Source organism: Chanodichthys erythropterus, chromosome 13, assembly GCF_024489055.1.
Source record: "Chanodichthys erythropterus isolate Z2021 chromosome 13, ASM2448905v1, whole genome shotgun sequence".
Lineage (NCBI taxonomy): Eukaryota > Metazoa > Chordata > Actinopteri > Cypriniformes > Xenocyprididae > Chanodichthys > Chanodichthys erythropterus.
Window position 1 is genome coordinate 16,801,942 of NC_090233.1, and position 21,010 is coordinate 16,822,951.

General features: G+C 37.4%; 1 protein-coding gene across 1 annotated transcript in view; it reads right to left on the minus strand.

The window, feature by feature from the left end:
- The window catches only part of cntrl (centriolin), a 42,331-nt gene that overhangs the window by 2,452 nt on the left and 18,869 nt on the right, over positions 1–21,010 (minus strand). The window contains exons 14-39 of the mRNA XM_067407667.1: positions 19,445–19,579; positions 19,096–19,241; positions 18,041–18,230; positions 17,761–17,919; positions 15,958–16,137; positions 15,759–15,866; positions 14,942–15,083; positions 14,662–14,804; positions 14,372–14,543; positions 13,996–14,285; positions 12,579–12,736; positions 12,268–12,430; positions 11,026–11,156; positions 10,557–10,697; positions 10,352–10,478; positions 9,793–9,957; positions 9,543–9,702; positions 8,613–8,728; positions 8,317–8,525; positions 7,179–7,336; positions 7,016–7,080; positions 3,293–3,481; positions 2,347–2,539; positions 2,092–2,255; positions 1,326–1,454; positions 931–1,134 (exon numbers count right to left, since the gene is read on the minus strand). Of these exons, the coding sequence (XP_067263768.1) occupies positions 931–1,134; positions 1,326–1,454; positions 2,092–2,255; positions 2,347–2,539; positions 3,293–3,481; positions 7,016–7,080; positions 7,179–7,336; positions 8,317–8,525; positions 8,613–8,728; positions 9,543–9,702; positions 9,793–9,957; positions 10,352–10,478; positions 10,557–10,697; positions 11,026–11,156; positions 12,268–12,430; positions 12,579–12,736; positions 13,996–14,285; positions 14,372–14,543; positions 14,662–14,804; positions 14,942–15,083; positions 15,759–15,866; positions 15,958–16,137; positions 17,761–17,919; positions 18,041–18,230; positions 19,096–19,241; positions 19,445–19,579 (4,137 nt within the window). The remainder of the gene's footprint in view (positions 1–930; positions 1,135–1,325; positions 1,455–2,091; positions 2,256–2,346; positions 2,540–3,292; positions 3,482–7,015; positions 7,081–7,178; positions 7,337–8,316; positions 8,526–8,612; positions 8,729–9,542; positions 9,703–9,792; positions 9,958–10,351; positions 10,479–10,556; positions 10,698–11,025; positions 11,157–12,267; positions 12,431–12,578; positions 12,737–13,995; positions 14,286–14,371; positions 14,544–14,661; positions 14,805–14,941; positions 15,084–15,758; positions 15,867–15,957; positions 16,138–17,760; positions 17,920–18,040; positions 18,231–19,095; positions 19,242–19,444; positions 19,580–21,010) is intronic.

Genomic DNA, 21,010 nt, shown 5'->3' on the forward strand with positions numbered 1-21,010 from the left:
GTGCCAGGTTTGAAACTGCAGAAGCAGAAAATAGAATAGAATAATCAGACTTTTCAGAGATAGAATGCTGACTAAATGTTACTTTAGAGCAGTGGTTGTCAAACTTTTTGACCCCTTAATGCCCCCTAATATTCACAGGCCCTCTAATTTTGTTTTCAAAACTTATTTTAAACTAAATCCTTGTTTCTGTAAATTAAAAAGAAAAATTTGAGTAATTTTAATGATACTTATTCTGCTGCGATGCATTTTAACCAATGCATTTACATGACTCTTTCAGTTGTTTGTGATCTACTGGATAGGGATTAAAGGATAAGGATTTTAAAAATATATATTTTATATATAATTTGTACCCAATAAAATATTTTAAATCTCAACTAGTAAAAAAATGTATAATAACTAGTAAATTGCATGTCAATTATAAAAATGCCCACTGTGTTTTAAGATTTTATTAATTTACCAGACTTTTCCAGGTCTAGAAGTCACACTTTTAAAATTAGGCTTCCCCATACAGTACATCCAGATTTACCAAGACAGCAGGAACCCTGGTTCATCTGTGGAACAGCTATTTTGAAGAATGTTCTTAAACATTTCCGGATCCTATTGACTTCCATTGTATTTTTAGTACATATAATAGAAGTCAACGGGAACCAAAACTGTTTGGTTCCCAACATTCTTCAAAATATCTACTTTTATTTTCAGCAGAAGAAAGAAAAGTATACAGGTTTGAAATGAGGGTGAGCAAATTATGAATTTAATTTTAATTTTTTTTTTTCATTATTTTAAATAATTTAATTCATCATGAGGACCCCTAGATGTTTGCTGAGGCCCTCTTGTGGGTCCTGGCCTCCTGATTGAGAACCACTGCTTTAGAGTAGTTTGTGCACAATCTGTGCACATCTCCCATACTAACACACTTGTGAAAAGGCTCACCTTAGTGTTGTATGCTGGATTCCCCAAGGAGAACGTAACACTAGGATGGTTCTCTTTCAGGCTGTCTGTGTCTGAGGAGACACTAGAGGGCGACTCCAGCTCCCTCAACCCACTATCAAGCTCTGCTTTCATCTGTGACCTCACAGAACGCAAACTGTCCTTAATCTGGCATAGCCGAGTATTTCCTTCCTCTTGGCTCTGCAGCTGAGAGAGGCACATGACGGTCATTCATCTTTCTCACAACTCACAGATAACCATATACAGTAACATCACATGTGCTTCAGAATTAATTGCAGCCCAAACAAGTAGAACAAGTACATTTAATATGTTTATCTGCAACAGATCTTTTACAGCAAACAGATGTGGTGTGTTACAATGCTATTTTCTGTTTGTACCGTGTCTTTGAGGCAGAGCAGCTCTTGGGAAATGGTGCTGAGCTGTTCCTGCAGCATTCTGGCTTGTTTATGGTTTTCTTTAGCAGCTTTTTCCACAGTCAGCAGGTCCCTTTGCAGCCGTACACACTCCTGAAACAAGCTCAAGTTAGTCTGTTGGCTATAAACTCCCTCTGTGTTCCATGGATAGAATAAACTAACAGCCGTAATTGAACAAAGACTTTGTAAAATAAAGGAATGTTAAAAAAATAAAGCCAGCACAACATACCCATTCACAACCGTATCATACTTCATACCATTCATACTTACAGTCTAATAATACTGAATTACTGCTCCAAGTCTTTCAAATATTTTACTACTACTTGTGGGCCAATGTTGAACATGATAATCTCAAAATTCAGCCAAATATCAGCTGAATAAACTTTATAATGTTGTTATTAATAGCTAAAACTATGAAAAAATATTTTCATTAACTGAAATAAAGCTTAAATAAAATAAAACAAATATTAGATGAAAAACTTAAAATACGTTCATGGAGTACTAAAATGAAATATAAATTAAATTTACATTTAATTTAAGACATTCTTTAACATTTCTTCTTTTATGTTGCACAGAAGAAAGTAAGTCATACAGGTTTAGAACAACATGGGGGACAGAATTTAATTTTTGGATGAACTTTCGCTTTAATATTTTTCTATAGCACCTAGGCAACAGCTCCAGTGTCCATTAAATTGCCAGTGTACTACTAATGGGCCCGCCTGCCAATCACCTTTTCCACTCCCTGCAGTTTTTGCCTATTTGTGTGGCTGTGGTTACTCTGGGCCTCCTGACGTCCCTCAGCGCTTGTCCTCTCAGAAAGCAGAGCCTCTTGCAGGCGATGGGTCTCCTCAACAGCATGCTGGAGTCTGATGTCCCGCTCACACACCTTCTGCTCTGAACACACACTCACACTTCAGTACTCAAAGTCAAATTGTTCTGCGCTCACCAGGCTAAACATAAGGGAACACATGCTAATGCAGCTCACCCAGTTTATCCACCTGCTCTTGTAGTGCAGTGCACTGTTTGTGCTCCCTCTGCAGGTCCATTTCTGCTGCTGCGACCTGCTCCATCCGGTTCAGCCTCAGGGCCAGAGCACTGTCTACTGCCTGCAGCTTCTGCTGCTTCAGCCTGTGCTGCTGCTCCAGATCAATGCTCTGCTGCTGATGTACCCTCATCATCTACCCACAGGACACAAACATGATGACCTCATTACTCCCAGAAAATGACTCAAACTCAGGACAACGACATCAAAAAGCTGTTTGGTTTGAAAGTGTCTTCTGTGTAAGCAGAGCATCATACATCTTAACTATTAACAACAGAAATTACCTTTTTCCTACAGCTTAAGACTTTTGTTCTTAACTTTGTAACACAAATAAAGTTCTTTTCAACAAAAACTGAAAGATTTTTGTCCCTCTATTGAAAGTCCATTAGGCTAAAACTCAAAAAAAGATAAAATAGAGGTGAGAGAGAAATACTTTGTCTTTGACAAACTCTAATCTCATGCAAAAGTTTTACAGCTATTTAAAAACTGATAAAATGCAAATGTTAATAATGGAAGACAGTTAAAAGAAGTCTTGATCAATATATTCAAAAACCATCATTGTACATAAATTACAGTATGTACAGTATAATGATTTTTTAAATCTTATTTTTATTCAGTACTTATAGATATTTCTTGTTCTTGTCATTCCTTGTTTTGCATATAGTGTGTTGGCAATATTGTATGTAAACACAATAATGTCAATAAAGTACTGTACTTTACAATTGAAAACTGAGATTGTAAAAGAAATCCATAATGGACTTTCAATGGAGGATAAGTAATTGAAATTTTCATTTTTGGGTGAACTGACCCTCTAACATAGTTGATCATCTAGTTTTAAAGGTGAAGTGTATGAAATAATGGTGTATGAAAAGATAGTGTGTCACTTTACCTTTTCATGTTCTTCAAGCTGTGTCTGTTTCACGGCTACTTCTGCCTTGAGCTCCTCCAGCTGCTGCCCTAGTCGGTCCAGCTTCTGTTGTCTCCTCCTGATCTTCTCCTCTTTCTCCTGCAGTTCAGCCTTTTGCTCCTTTTGTTGCTTCACAAGCTCTTCCCGCTGCCTTCTCGCAGTCTTCACCTCCTACACATGATCAAGAGAAACACTTTTCATGCTATGTAGTGATGCACAGTAATTTCCGTTTGGAGTGCCGAAATCATAAACCGAAATGGGGATGTTTAATTAGCACTTTTCTGATGCAGTGTGTGTCAGTATCTACAACCCCTGGCAAATATTATGGAATCACCACACTTAGATGATGTTCATCAAGTTTTTTACTTTATAGCAAACAATCAAACAAAAGATATGACACAAAAAAGGTCTTGTTCAATAGCTTAAATTTCTGGCTTCGTTAAACATGCCTTCAACAACATCACATTTTTTTAATTAATGGAATGTCTTTTTACAGATCAAGATCAACTCTTTGCTCTGTGGCAAGATGCATTGACATCCTGAAAAATTACAATCATCACCAAACCTATTTTCTATGGATGGGATGAGAAAAGTGTCCAAAATTTCAATATACACCTGTGCCCTGACTGTTGAGGTAATGATTGCCTGGTCTCCCCTGGTCCTTTACCTGACATGCAACCCCATATCATAAATGAGTTGGGAAATTTGATTGTTTTCTTCAATTAAATTTTTATGTTTCGTTAGAACGGCATGAGACAAAGGTTCCAGTGTCATCTCCTTGGGCAATGCAGATTCATGATTCATCACTGAATATCACTTTCATCCAATCATCGACACTCATTGATTGCTTTTCCTCAGCCCATTGTAAGCTTGTTTTCTTCTGTTTTGGTGTTAGTGCTGGTTTTCTTTTGGCTTTTTTATATTTAAATCACATTTCATTCAGCCACTTTCTTATAGTTCTGTCACAAACAGAACGCCTATTTGTTCATTTGTTTTATTGTGAATTTTCTGTTTTTGGGGCATATTGCTTTGAGTTTTCTATCCTGACGTTTTGATGTCTTCCTTGGTCTGCCTGTACGTTTTCCTTTGTATAAACTTCCCATTCAGTTTATACTTGCACCAAATTTTAGACAGCTGTCTAGGAGCAACCAACTTCTTTGGCCACACTCCATGTTGCAATTCCTTATTGAATGAGTTTTATAATCCTTTCCACTGTTTCAACTGATAAGTCTTTCGTTGGAACCATGTTTCCTTTCAATTAACCGAGTCCAACAGCTCGTTAAGTGTGTAAGCACTTTTCGCTGATGACTTATTAGCATTTTTAGACTTTTTTTATTGTAGCAATGGAAATTAAAAGATAATTTTTTTTCCTAAACATTGAGTGATTCCAAACTTTTTCCTCTACTTGAACTGGAAAAAGACAAGCCGTTAATAAAATAAATGTCAGTGAATTTTTTTGAGGAACGTTTCATGAAGCTATAATGTTAAGCTATTGAACAAAACTTTTTTTGTGCCATATCAGTGATTTATGTGTTTTCTATAACGTAAAAAATTCTGAGTGCATTTCCTCCAAGTGTGTTGATTCCATAATTTTTTGCCAGGGGTTGTATTTAGTGCAAAAATGTGCATAAGCTACAACAAGTCAACATGTTAGCTGTGTGGAAGCTAGGGTTGGGTTGACAATACCGATTTCTCAGTTTAATAGCAATAGACTTTGTGCTTTGTTACTTTTGATATGAAACAAATTCTCAGCTTTCAAATTCTGTTAGCAGATCAGATCTGTTCCTCTTTTACTACTAGTTATAGCGCAAAATAAACATGATTGAACATCAGAAGGTACAGTGTTTACGGAAAGTATTCAGACCCCCTTAAATTTTTCATTCTTTGTTATATTGCAGCCATTTGCTAAAATCATTTAAGTTCATTTTTTTTCTCATTAATGTACACACAGCACCCCATATTTACAGAAAAACACAGAATTGTTGACATTTTTGCAGATTTATTAAAAAAGAAAAACTGAAATATCACATGGTCCTAAGTATTCAGACCCTTTGCTGTAACACTCATATATTTAACTCAGGTGCTGTCCATTTCATCTGAGCATCCTTGAGATGGTTCTACACCTTCATTTGAGTCCAGCTGTGTTGATTATACTGATTGACCTTGATTAGGAAAGCCACACACCTGTCTATATAAGACCTTACAGCTCACAGTGCATGTCAGAGCAAATGAGAATCATGAGGTCAAAGGAACTGCCTGAAGAGCTCAGAGACAGAATTGTAGCAAGGCACAGATCTGACCAAGGTTACAAAAAAAGTTCTGCTGCACTTAAGGCTCCTAAGAGCACAGTGGCCTCATAATCCTTAAATGGAAGACGTGTGGGACGACCAGAACCCTTCCTAGAGCCAAACTGAGCTATCGGGGGAGAAGAGCCTTGGTGAGAGAGGTAAAGAAGAACCCAAAGATCACTGTGGCGGAGCTCCAGAGATGCAGTCGGGAGATGGGAGAAAGTTGTAGAAAGTCAACCATCACTGCAGCCCTCCACCAGTCAGGGCTTTATGGCAGAGTGACCCGACGGAAGCCTCTCCTCAGTGCAAGACACATGAAAGCCCGCCTGAAAGACTCCAAGATGGTGAGAAATAAGATTCTCTGGTCTGATGAGACCAAGATAGAACTTTTTGGCCTTAATTCTAAGCGGTATGTGTGGAGAAAACCAGGCACTGCTCATCACCTGTCCAATACAGTCCCAACAGTGAAGCATGGTGGTGGCAGCATCATGCTGTGGGGGTGTTTTTCAGCTGCAGGGACAGGACGACCGGTTGCAATTCGAGGGAAAGATGAATGCGGCCAAGTACAGGGATATCCTGGATGAAAACTTTCTCCAGAGTGCTCAGGACCTCAGACTGGGCCGAAGGTTTACCTTCCAACAAGACAATGACCATAAGCACACAGCTAAATTAATGAAGGAGTGGCTTCACAACAACTCAGTGACTGTTCTTGAATGGCCCAGCCAGACTTAAACCCAATTGAGCATCTCTGGAGAGACCTAAAAATGGCTGTCCACCAACGTTTACCATCCAACCTGACAGAATTGGAGAGGATCTGCAAGGAGGAATGGCAGAGGATCCCCAAATCCAGGTGTGGAAAACTTCATCTTTTGCAAAAAGACTCATGGCTGTATAAGATCAAAATGGTGCTTCTACTAAATACTGAGCAAAGGGTCTGAATACTTAGGACCATGTGATCTTTCAGTTTTTCTTTTTTAATAAATCTGCAAAAATGTCAACGATTCTGTGTTTTTCTATCAATATGGGGTGCTGTGTGTACATTAATGAGGAAAAAAAATGAACTGAAGCAAATGGCTGCAATATAACAAAGAGTGAAAAATGTAAGGGGGTCTGAATACTTTCCGTACCCACTGTATATTGAAATAAACAGTACTAAATGAAATGTATCATGTTTCATGTAAAGGCTCAATAAGTGTTTCAACTGTGGAAAAACCTCAATAAAACAGAAATGTAGAAACAATCATATTAAAAAGATGATAAAACAAATTGTGCATTTGAAATTTTTATATACAAGATTTTAAATAAAACATTTATATACAAGTTTTATTTGTTGATTATTAAATAAACTTTATTTTCGGTTTCAGCTTTTTGGCTAAAAGAAAAAATGCTAGATATGCAGTGTTTTGCTGTATCTCACCTCTCTCATCTCATCTAACTGAGTTTGAGATTCCACCAGCTGTTTCTTCAGTCTGCTCAACTCCTCTGTGGGTAAAAACAAGCATTTCAGAATGTTTGTTTACACATTGCATGAAAATAAACACATAAAAGCTGATGTTAAAGTAAGGCAGTTTAGCGGATACCCTCATGCTGCTGCTGCGCTGCTGCCATGTCTCTGCTGATCTCCTGATGCAGATCATGCGCATGTTTCTGGTCCTGTTGTAGTTTGTCTAGCTCAGTCTGTAGTCTGAGCAGCTCTGTTTCTGCTGCCCTTGCCTTCATCTCTGCTGCTTCCAAACACCTGAAACCAAGTCAAGTTACCTTTATTTATGTAGTGCTTTATACAGTACAGATATACAAAGAAGCTTTACAGTGATAAACAGGAAATTAATGATTAATAAAGCAAACAGAATTTAATTCTGCTGTGAAGCACCTCTAAAAATGACAATAGTGTCATCATTCAGCTGAAGTCAGTTCAGTATTGATTTATTTCAGTTCAATAACTGTGTTAAGTTCATTATAAAATGTAAGACAAAAATAATGTTTTCAGAGATGAAGGCATATATGTTATCTTTTGTTTTGGTGTAAATTAATCACTTAACACTAAACTGGCAATAATGTAAGCCATTGGGAGGTCACAGAAGGTTGTCATTTAATGTACAGCATTAATAGAAAGCCAGTTATTATAAAGATTTTTGATACAAAGTATTTTTCCAAAATTAATAGTATTTTTGTGTCCTGACTATAGGGGCGGAAACATTTGTGTGACGTATTAGCCATGCGCACTTACTAGACCTCATTCTAGCATTTAAAGGTGCTAAATAGGATGTTTTGTTTGGATGGGTTGTTCTTACGCATGCGCTCATTTCAAAAGCTCAGTAACAGTCTTTGGTTTCTCAGTCGACGAAAAGATCCTATATAACACCTTTAATGCTGAACAGGACTCTAGCCTACAAGCCACCAAAGGACTGGACTAGGAAGGACACAGCCTCAATACAGTAGCATGCGCAGCCTTCCATTTGAGAAGTAATCCTGAAAACCTTGATTAACTGGTTCAGGTGTGTTTAACCAGGGATGGAGCTGATGCAGGACAGTTAAGAGATAACTCTGGAATCATAGTAATTGTCATGATAACAATAACAACTAACAACAAAGTGGAAGATTCATCAGATATTGACACAACAATATTTCCAATATGACTCGGAAGTCTCTGAAGAATGTACACACAATGCCAAAGAAATGTGAGATTTTATTTTATTTTTTTAATTTTCCATATGTTACCTCTGAGCATGTGTGCGTCTGGCCTCCAGGTTTCTGCACTGCTCCTGCAGGCTGCTCCTCTCTTTGTCCGTTTGCTGTTGCAGGTCAAGGCTCTTCTGTTGGAGGGTGTGCAGCTCTGTTCTCTCTTTCTCCAGTAGGTTCATCTGTCTCTCAGCCTCCCCACGCTGCTCCTGCAGGTCTTGCTGCACATGCTGCAGTTCCATGCGCACCTGAGCAGCAGAAACTTACATATTAACTTCACATCAAACATCAGAACAGACAGTACAGGCGAAGACGAAATAATGTTTAGGACTGACCTTTAGAAGAGTTTCCTGGCTCTTCTCTAGCTGGTCCAGTTTCTGGTTATGTTGCAGCTTTACTCCCTCTAATTCCCCAGTCTCCAACTGGATCATTTCCAACACATGCCTAAGCTCTAAACACACAAATTCTCAAAATTAATGCTCTTTCTATTCCTTTTATGACCTTCATAGGGCTGGAGCCTATCCAAAAGCACCCTGGACAGATGGCCAGTCCATCACAGGGCTCTCTCACACACACATAATCACACAAAGGCAATTTTGACTGTCCAATTCCCCTTACCTGCATGTCTTTCGACTGTGGAGGAAACCGGAGCACCACTGTGCCACCGTGCCACCCAAAATTAATTGGGTGAACCATATTATTTCCCAAACAGATATTATTCAGTTTTTTTCCACTCATTCAGACTTATTTTTGTAAGTTGTCCATTTCTGTACCACAAGCAGTAGTTTTTATTTTTTTCCCCTCTCTACACAGACACATATATGTATATATTAGGATAACCTCATCTCTGGTATAATACTTACTGACTTGCTACAAAAATATATCACAGAAAAACCAGACCAAAATGATCAAAATGTCAAATTATATTAATCATGTGACCAATAAAGTTTGAAATGTTTGTCATTTTTCAGTAAAGCAGTGGCTTTTAGCATCTTTTTTTCATTATTAGAGTGTGCGGGCTTCCTTTTGCATCTTTTTCCATCCACCAGTTTTTAGCATTTATAAATGGCGCGCTTAAAGACGCCGCTGTTGGCTGCTTCACAGTTCCTATTCCTGGTGTGAATGCCAGGAATAGGAACTGTGTTCTGTAGAACTAAGTTCCTAAAACTATTCGGTACGAAAGCCCCTATTGTTTGAGACAGATGTTAAACGATGTTAAATTAATGTCATGACATGTCAAACTGCCCACTCTTAATGTAACAGACCTGCTGTGTGTTTTTTGATGGCTGAACGGATGCTCTGCAGGGTTTCTTCCTGCTGCTGCTGATCTTTCTTGTACTGTGCCAGTCTGGCTTTACTCTCGGACAGCTGAGAGTCCAGCTCTCCCTTCTGCACGGCCAAAGACTGCACATCCACACGGAGTTCCTACACATATCCAGACCATTCATAAATATTCATCAAAAGTATTTCCTAAATAATTAAACACTGCACTGATATTTTGAGTGTGTGAAAAACCTGAATGCGCTGGTGTAAGTGTTTGGCATCCTCTTCTCCCTGTCTGAGCACATCCAACAGGCCCTGCCTGTGCTGCTCCAAACTAATTCTCAACACCTCCTCTTCCTGTTTCCACTGCTCTAGCTTCCTGTCCAGCAAAGACAGCTCCTCCTGCTGCAATACCACCTGTATCCCACACAAGACCCACAAAGTCACACTGATGTAATACTTTTTTAGCTACACAATACTGTTCAAAGGTTTGGTTAATTTACAGTAAAACTCAATTACCATTTAAAATAACTGTTTTCTATTTTTATATATTCAAATTATCCTTTGGAAATCATTCTAAAATGCTGATTTGGTGCTCAAGAAACATTTCTTATGATCATGGCTGAAAGAAGTGCTATTTAAAGAAAGTTTGAAAACCATTTTTTCCCCCCAGGATTTGGTGGGCAGAAATTTTGAAGAACAGCATTTATTTAAAACCAAATTATTTGTTGCATTATGTCTTTACTGTCATTTTTGAACTATTTAATTAGTTTTTGCTAAATTAAAGTATCAGTGTCTTTACACGTGTTACCTGAGTGTTGACTTTGCCCAGTTCAGTTTTGCGTTGTGTTAGGCTGTCTTCTGTCTCTCTGCAGCTCTGCAGGAGTTTCACCTCAAGGTTCTGGGTCTCTCTGAGCTCTTTCTCAGCAGTTTCCAGTCTATATACAAGAGACAGACAGTTCAGTGGAGAGAAATTTTCTGCATTCAGTGATTTACTGAAATTATAGTTGTAGTACCTGTCAGTCACCCTATCAAGCTTTCTGTTGACTTCTTGAAACTTTGCATCTTGACATGCGAGGACCTCCTCTACTTCTTGTAGAGTCTGTTCTTGGTCCCGTTTCCTTTTTTGCAGCTCCTTAACCTCCTCTTGAAGATTCCTTCAGTAGCACATTTACATTTCAATTTTTCCTAATACCAAGTTCTCCAGCTCAAACTAAACTTCCTTAAAAGCTGCTATATTTTTTTTATGTTAAAATATTTACATTAAACCATTCATAGGTTGATTTCCCCCGAATGTGTAAACACTTGCTTTCAACACCATGCTACCTTTTTGTCTGAACAAAAAAAGAGTTTGGCAAACCTTTTTGAAACGGTTCTGTTTGGTGCCACTAATGATGTATAAATTACACACAGCAGTTGTAAGGATTCAGAATTGAAAATAGTAATTAGTTTTTTTCAATGTGTGTTCAATGCAATTGTGTTCACCTGAGCTGTTGTTTGGTTTGGACCAGCATTGTGGCGCTGTCTTGAGCTCTCTGTTCTATCTCCACCAGCTCTCGTTCTGTCTCTTCCACTCGCCTCCTGGCCTCATTGTAGCGCTGAACACTCTCTTTAGTCTGCAAACCCACATGCATTAGACATAGCAATTTGGAAGTTGATGTATACATGTAATATTTAGGAAGACCAGTGTTAGGAAAGCTACTTTGTTTATTTAATGTAGTTTAACCACAGTCAAGTTACTTTTTAAAATAATTAATAAATAACTTCTATTTTAATATTTTAAGTTATTTAATATTTAGCATGTTTAAAATATTGTTTATTCCTGTGATGTCAAAGCTGAATTTTCAGCATCATTACTCTTGTTTTCAGTGTCACATGATCCTTCAGAATTAATTCTAATATGCTGACGTGCTGCTCAAGAAACAGTTCTTATTATTATTATTATAGTTCATTATTATTATGTTGAAAACATTTGTGCTGCTTAGTATAATACATTTTTTAGGATTCTTTGATGAATAAAAGGTTCAAAAGAAAAGCATTTATTGGAAATATAAATCTTTTGTAACAAATTTCTTTACTGGTCAAAATAACTGGTGAATAAAAGTATTAATTTCTTTAAAACAAAAAAACCTTATTTGATGCTAAACTTTTGAATGGTAGTGTATCAACTGATATAAATAAACAAAATAATCAAATTAATAAAAAAACTATAAAAACCTTAATTTATATAACTAAATAAAAAACATTGATTAACAGCAGTATTTAGATAAATATTTATTGTACAGGGAGCACAATGTTTTTTTTTCAATAATTTTTATGTCAATATTATACTTATTTTATGTCATATATCATACTGAAGATTTGATAGGAAAGTGGAGGGAGAGAGAGAGGACATGAGCTACTGTACACGGGACTACTGTAAGGGGTCATTTACATAGAATGTGTTTTTGCTTTTAAAAAGCAAGATGCAGGTCGGGAGTGTTTTTTTTGTAAAAGCTGAACTTTTTTTAACTTGAGTGCCTCATCATGAACAAGATGCTGGAAAAGATGTGAGACGTGAGAGCAACGGTTAAACGTCTCTCTAGTCCTTTAACGTAAAAAAAATAAATAATGGAAAAGTAGCGCAGTGGAATGTAAAAACACGTTCTGTGTGAACAGAAAAATGTGCTACTGAAAAATGTAGTTAAGAGAGTGGCTCCCCAACTAAGATGAACACTAGAGTCAGACCTTGGCTCGAGTGTCTTTAAGCTCTGTCTCAGCCTCTAGAAGCCGTCTGTCAGCTTCTCTGAGCTCTGCTCTGCGCTTCAGCAGGGTCTTCTCCACACACTCAACCTCTCCCAGCACACACTGCTCCTCCTCTGCATTCAATAGAGTGCTTTCCAGCCCACTCCTGATGAACCAAAAAAAATGAAAGGCACTAGATATTAAATTATTATTGATAAATGTATCAATAATATGTAGTTTACATTTCAGAGTTGCTGTGTGTTATGCTGAGTTCATATTGAGTATGATATATTGGTGTTGCCATGCTCACTGACGTGTGGCGCTGCAGTGTGTGGATAGTCCTGCGCAGACGTTTGATTTCCTGCTGCAGCTCTGTTGTTTTTTCCTGCAGTGTGTGCTTTTCTTCCTCACTGTGAACTCTATCAGCACACTCCTCTCTCAGCCTACGCTCTGCCTTCTTCAGATCACGCTCCTGAAACACAAACCAAAACTACTTTTACCAAAACTTACTTTCTGATTTAAAAAAATTCCAAGTACACTACAGTGCAAAAATTTGGGATCAGTTATATTTTTTAATGTTTTTGAAAGAAGTTTCTTATGCTCACCAAGGCTGCATTTATTCGATCAACAGTAATACTGTGAAATATTATTACAATTTAAAATAACTGTTTTCTATTTGAAAATATCTGAAAATTTAATTTACTTATTTTACATTTAATATTTAATTTTCAGCCTGGAGTCAGTCTTTAGTGTCACAATCCTTCAGAAATCATTCTAATATGCTTATTTTGGTGCACAAGAAACTTTATCAACAGCCGATTTTCCACCGTTGAGCCAAACCATTCTTGTTGCTTAACCATTCCATTCCGTGCCGATCCGGCCCAGCCGGTACGGATATGGTTTTTATTTTTCACTATGGGACTGAAAACAGAGCTCTTTGGAATGTAATACAAATGCATCAGTTGTTGCCTTGGTAACGCAGATTGGTTTACAGATGATATGAAATGTAAATAGCAACAGAGTTGGAGGAGGATGATCAGATATTTCTTTCAATTTTACTGAAATTATATTATTAATTTTATTACCAACCAATCGTGCTGAGAATTCCTGACTGAGAATGGTTTGTAATCGTGCCATGCTGTACCAGGCTCAAGTGGAAATATAACTGGAACTGCTCGGCTTGATGGTGAAAAAGTGGCTAATGTTATCTTATTATAATCAATGTTGAAAACAGTTGTGCATCTTAATGTTTTGTTGAAATTATGATTTTTTTTTTTTTTTTGATTCTTTGATGAATGGAAGGTTCAAAAGAACAGTCACTTTTGATCAACTGAATGCATCCTTGGTAAACAAAAGTATTACGTTTCCAAACAATAGCACACGAGAACATTATTTGTAAAATACCATTGCAAAAACTCACAATACTTTTGATCTCTATTAATATTTAAAAAATATATATATTCAAATTTCCCCATAATTGGAATATTGTCTTAATTGGGTAATCGTGCTTGCATTATGTTATAAAATTCTGATTAATATTGCAATATAATATTGTGTATGTAAATATTGTCAATGTAAAAATGTAATGTTAAATAAAATGTCTAATACATTTAAAGTCTAATATATTTATAAATTACTGTAAAATTATGTAAAATAATGTAACAGTGGTTTAATTCAACAGGAAATAATAGAGCTCAGTTTAACTTGAAATTTGTATATAGTATCTCTCACCAAGTCCTGGTGTCCAGGCACATTACAGTGCAGTGTCCCGCTGGGCACCAGAGGAATAGTAAGATTGCTGGGAGGAGGTCCGTACACCAGCCTGGCTCCATCAGGAGGTGGCCCGTAGAAGACTGTACTTGAGCCAGTGGGGAGGCCATGTACCGGGTGACTATAGATAAATGAACCCGAAGGAAAAGCGGTACCATCAGGTAAAGTAAATCCAGCAGAGCCAGATGGAGGTGTAAAGCGTGTCCCATCCATATCGCTCTCTCTTCCACTGTCTCTGAACATCTGAGCATCTGAGAAAACATGTGGACAGATTTAACAGCTTTGACATGATATTCATTACCATGATGATGTTGAAGAGAGAGACTGTGGCACTTGCCTCTCTTTCCTTGAGCGTGCGGATGGGGGGAGTAGACCCAGTATCCTCCATTAACAGGAGGTCTTTTTTCCCTTTGTGCTCTGTGGCCAGACCGTCGGCCTCTCTCAGGGGCCTGAGGGTGCACAAAGCCCAATCCAGAGTCTTGCGTGCCCTGAGATCCCAAACTAGGGGCCTGAAGACGAATAACATGCTGATTATAATACAAAACTGACACTGGTAAAGTCAAGTCACTTACAAGAGTATTCCTTTTCTAATGCTAAAATAACATTTTTCAAAATATGATATCTTACATTCTGATTTGATGGTACATAGTACCAATATCCTGTGTTTGGCAGGGGATCTACTAAACTGGACAGGAAGTTATTCTGCTGTAGAAGAGTCTCCCTCAGGGCTCCAATCTCGTCCAGCAGCTCTTCTAGATTTCCGTTGTTATCTATACAAACAACAATATATAACAAGTAAATTTTTGCATTGAAGGAAATATGCATGGTGCTTTCTTCGCCACAAAACACGCCACCATGATGCTAGGGTGTTTGTGAGGAGTTACCAATGGAAAGATGGCAAACAAACCTTCTTTGGCTTGTGTAAGTTGATCTTTGAGACGTTTGGTCTGAGCTTGTTGCCTTTTCAAGGTTTGGTTTAATCTGTCCAAATCTTGCTGTTGAATACTAGAGTTTGGGACACTGTGGAGATTCCCATCTGTCTCATGAACCTTCATTCAAAAGAAACCAGGGAATGCATTAATGTAGCATTAACAGGGCATTAACAAACTAAAGCCACCTTTTCACTATCTCTGACAAGCGAGATGCTGGAAGTCATTCATTTCCAATTGAGAGTAGTACAGGAACTACATGGAGTTTCGAAAATCAAGTATGCAGAATATTCTGATATTTCGATTTGAGCTTTTGGTGCACCGAAACACCACATTTGACCTTTTGCAGCTAGACCATATGTGACTGCCTGACAAGATGTGATGTATTCTAATCAAAACTATGAGCATGATGTGAGAATTAAAAATATTTTCTTAACTAAAATAAGTTTAAGAATTAAACTTATTCTTTAAACACTATTTCTTTAAAATGGGCCATTATAAATAATTATTGTAATTACATAACAGTTTACACTGATTAGCTCTAGAAAACATACTATGCTTTTCTTTCAAATGTATTGGGGGTAATTGGTTTTGGGTGCACAAATTCACACATTCATTATTCATTAATTTTACCATAGTGAATAAGCTGAGGGTTCTTCATGATCAATTTGAAAGTTCAGTGCGACTGCCACTAGGTGGTGAAATGCGACAATCATAAAATGTCAGAGATCCGTTGAAAGGATGATAAAACGGAAGAATGAAGTCTAACGATACTGAGCAGATACTGTACATTACCCTATCTGTCAAAAGCTTCTGGAGAACCTGGATTTCTGCTTCAGCACTAGCCAAGTCCTGAATGGCTTGGGCAGCCTGAATCTTGGTGCTCTGTAACTCCTCTGCATTCTACATGCATATAAACACATCATCATCAGTGAACATCTCTCACATTGATGTTGCTCCAAAAAGATCTTAAGTAGCCTGCACTTTGTCTTACCGCTGCTCTCTCCAGATGTATTTTTTCTATAGTGCTGTGAAGTGAGTGAAGTTTGTCCTTAGCTGCAGACAGTTGTTGGGCAGCCATTCTGTCAGCAGAGGAAAATGATCTCCTGAGTGCCTGCAACTCCAGACTGAGAGAATCTAACTGCTCCTGAGTCTGGCTCTCCTCAGCTTTCATCTTGAACAACAACAACAACAACAAAAGCTATATCCAAAGTAAAATGAATCACGGCTGACTGAAAGTAAAGCATTCTCATTCAGTTATTTAGTTGTCCATAGGGTCAAAGGGTAAATAAAAAAGGTTCCCCACATTACAACATAGGTTCCCTAACATTACATTTTGATTTAAGCTCTGAAGGTATCTCAATCATGACAACTCTGGAAATAGATTTAACAGCATTATATTGTTAAGAATGGATATTCTATGCTGCTGCTACTGGCATGAGTGAAGTACAATCAGTTCTTTGAAGAGTTTCATGACTTAACTATGCATTTAATCTTAAAACTGAGCAAAACAGAACAAAATCAAGAAGGTGGCAAACAAATGTAACTAAAGATGTTTAAAGAGGTCCAATTACATTTTTCACTTTAACTTTAATTAGTGTGTAATGTTGTTTGAGCATTAAAGATCTGCAAGGTTACAAAGCTCAAAGTCCACTCTAAAGGAGGATATTTTCTTTAACAGAAACCACTTTTCAAGAACTACAAACAGCTCGTTGGGACTACAAGGCACTTCTTCCAAATGTCACTCAATTAAATAGTCCCTGCACAAGGAATATGCAAAAAAAAGGGGGCGATGTCTAGTTGAGCTGCACTGGAGACGACGAAGATGACCTGCTTTAGTAGTGTGTTTTTGCCATGTCGAAGAGACACTGTTTTTTCCACCCCTGTTTCAAAACCCCTTTGTTTGGCCTTCCTAAGGTGGACAGATTTAGAAAACAGTGGTTAAAGTTTATTTTTAACACTGTTACTGAACATTAGAACGCCAACGTTTGTTTGTGTGCTGCACAATTTACAGAGGACAGCTTCCAAAAACTAAGACAGTACAATGCCAGTTACGGACAAAAGCTTCTCCTGAAAGACGGAGCAGTTCCCTTTTTGTCGGGACAATCAGTTTGTGGATCACAACCTGTAAAGTATTTATTATTATTTGTTTTCTATTAATAGTTCCAATGATAAGTTTTATGTTGTTGCTACGATGTAAACAAAGGCTCTGCTAGCCTGCTAGCTAACATTAAAGTGTTGATGTAGTGTTTAGCTACAGGGCTCTCGCTTTTGTAAGCTCTTGCTTTTGTAAGACTGTACACTGAACCTTAGGAACTTAACACTGAAACATTCTGTAAAATCTGTGTTTGCTAAGGTTCGGCACGATCCTCTTGTAAGTAAATATTCTCAGGGTATGAATCTGGCTCGAATTGGTATGGCAAAATTGATGCCATCATTAATGTTTATACCTGAGCAGATAAAACTTATGAAATATGGTAAGGGGAGTGACATTTCTGGAACACGCTCTAAGTAGTTTGCCAATCACAACACACTAGGCCAACTAACCAATCAGAGCACATTTCGTATTTTGAAAGGAGGGGCTTCATCGAAACAAGAACTAAACAGAGCATTTGAGAAAGACTGGGAAGAGAGGTGCTGAAATATTGTAAAATATGTGAAAAATAATGTGTTTTTTCAACAGTCAAGCATGAAAACCTATTCTTGTACACCCCAAAAACAAAATCAAGACTTCGTAAAAGGGCATAATAGAACCCCTTTAAAATTTTGAATATGTTAAACACTCTCATTCTGGCACCTGTTTATCTTGTTCTTCTAATTCAGCAAGTAGACGGTCCCTGTCGATTTCGGTCTCCTCTAAACGCTTCAGCATCAAGTACTGCTGTTCATGAGCATCTTCCAGCTCCTCCCTTAACCTATGGAGCTCTGCCTCCTCACCACACTTCTCTGCTGCCTGCTGGAATCAAACAGAGGGAGATCAGCATCACTTCATAGGAAGACATTATACTGGAATATGTGAGCATCTGATTGATGATATTTCAAATAATGATGAACTGAATGCCACAATGTCAGCACACCTGAGTCTGGTATCTCTCTTGATACTTCCTAAGTCTCTCTTTGAGCGAACTCATCTCTCCAGCAAGTCTGTCCTGGCAATGCTGGGCCTCATCTCTATCTCTCTGAGCAGCAGATACTATACAACGCACCTCCTGTTGTAGCTCTATAAATTTCTTGTTCACTGGTTCCCCAAGGTCTTCAAAGCTGCAACTGGATGAGATAACAAAGACATATCACCATCTGATGGACACATCTGTAGCCACACAGTTCAATTATTAGGCAAGGCAAGGCAATTTTATTTGTATAGCACATTTCATACACAATGGTAATTCAAAGTGCTTTACATAAAGAATAATAATAAAAATAGAACATAAGGAAAGGAAATAACAGTAAAAACAGAATTTTGCTATCTGGATGGATGAGCTAGGAAGTCTTAGGGAGATTTTTGTTGTTGTTGTTGTCCGTCAGAGTGGATCTAAACGGATCTATCCATCAGAGCAGATCTAAATGGATCTTTCTTTTTCAAAATGGCACTTCAAACTGATAAACAAAGTTTCAATCTCCCCTTTTGCCAAGACACCTCAAACTGCGCCACACAGCCCTAATCCCCCTTCTGGAGATATCTTATCTATGCAACACAGTTTAAATTTCCCCTTTGGAAATTTCCCCTTTTGGAAAGTGTCCTGACTGTAATCCAGAGATATCTTAACCATGCACCACAGCTCAAATTTCCCCATGGTTTGTCCCCCAAATTTTAACCTAATCACTTTCTTCCTAATTCTCCCAGCTCCTTCAACCAGACAGCAATTTTTAAAACGCATTACAGGTCAGAAATAACAAGGTGATACATAAAAGATATAAAATACATTAAAAATGAAATAAAAACAGGAAAAGGAATTAAAAGAATAAAAAGATAATACGTATAAAATAAAACGCGAACAGTTCAGACATAGCACAGTGCTCAATCAGCAAATGCATAGATAAAAAGATATGTTTTGAGTCTGGATTTGAATGTGAGAATGTGAGATTATTCATTTATTAATTTGCTAAAATATATAATAAAAATCTATCATACCTTAGTTCCTCTTGTCCTGTAGCTATGGCTCTTGTCAGCTCTCCTAAATGTTTAGCCACTTTCTCAGGGCAAATCAGCTCCTCCCTAACTTGCTCTAAATCACCCTGAAGAGCATCCACCTTCTCCTTAAAACTGTCTCTCTCCTCCTGTGAAACACATTTTTAGCCAAGCAGCAGAATGTACAGTACACTTTTTTACAGGCAGTGAGAAGGGTTTGAATGAAGTAAGCAGTGTTTATACTTCAGTTGTCCATCCTTCTGTCTTTCCAAGAATTTTCCCATGCTAATACAGGAAAAAGTCTCACTGAGCATTATAACTCTGGTATTAGGTCTGAAGTGCAGTAACACACCTGGAGAGTGTTGACTTGTTGCAGAAGCTCTGTGTTCTCAAGCTCTCTGTCGGCAGCCATGTGCATCTTTGCCAAAGCATTCTCCTTTGCCTGTCTTTCTTTCTGCAGCTCTGCCTGCAGTGCAGAGTGCTCCATCTGTAAATTGAGGACAAGAAAACTTAAATGTTAAACTTAAACTTTAAAAGGATAGTTCAGTTAAAAAGTTCACTACTAGTCTATTATATCTCTAGTGTTTTAAAGCCATATGTCTGAGGAACAAATTAAATTTTAGTTATTCACTCTTCCACATATTCAAATACTACACTAATGTTCAAAAGTTTTGGAGTCAGTAAGATCTTTTTTTTAACCCTCTATGGGACGGATTATGAAATCACAGTTAGAAAAAAGTAATGACTTTATATTTTACATATATTTAAGGCTAAAATAATTTTCCAAAAATTTGACCTTTGACCTTTTTTTTTTCTTTCGTCATTTACAACCGAATTCCAGAAATGTTGGTATGTTTTTTAAATTTGAATAAAATTAAAACTAAAAGACTTTCAAATTACATGAGCCAATATTTTATTCACAATAGAAAATAGATGTTCTCCCAGCTGAATCTTCTTGCTTTTTCAGCCATTTGTTGCCCCCGTTCCAACATTTTTTTTTTTGAGACCTGTAGCAGGCATCAAATTTGAAATGAGCTCATTTAGTGGATAATATTGTAAAATTTCTCTGTTTAAACATTTGTTATGTTATCTATGTTCTATTGTGAATAAAATATTGGCTCATGTGATTTGAAAGTCTTTTAGTTTTCATTTTATTCAAATTTAAAAAATGTCCCAACATTTCCGGAATTCGGGTTGTATAACTGACATTGTCCTATTAGGGTAAATAATTTGGCAATACTGCACACAAATTCAAATGCATTTTCACTACCTGAAATGTAGTGAAAAGGTCTTAGTGTTTCAAAAAACATTAAAAATCTTTATTAACATTCCATTTCAGCTTGTACTGCTTTATTTCATTTGGAACTCACATGTGAATTCAGATGTAACTTCACTGCCTGGAAAATAGTGAAACCATGTCTTAGTTTTTTTTAAAAAACATTAAAACAATCTTTAGCATTGTTTCTTTCTTGGAATTCCAAATCATTGATTGTAGCATGAGTGAAAAGCAACAAGATTCATCTTTTTCAGTGTAACCCACACTTTCCGCACCTAACTCGATCTTGACCCGTTTAGTCATCATTTTTGGAGCATCCCTGATTGTCAGTGTAGTAAGGCCAGTAGGCAGGGGCATCTTTCCTGACTTTTCTCTGGTTGAAGTATGGATCATATCTTGCATAGGATAATGTATGCAAATGCCTGACTTCCACAATCTATGACTTCTATTCTTCATCTCTTCCATCACTACCACTGCTTCCAGGAACTTCCCAAGCAGCGACCTTATTTCCTGATGCGCTGTCATCACTAACATCAATACTTTCTGGATACGGTAGCTTTTCCTCTGTCTTCTATAAAACTTAATAACATAAACCTAAAACACAGGCAAAAAGGCTATTATACTGCCCTGCCAGTAATAAAC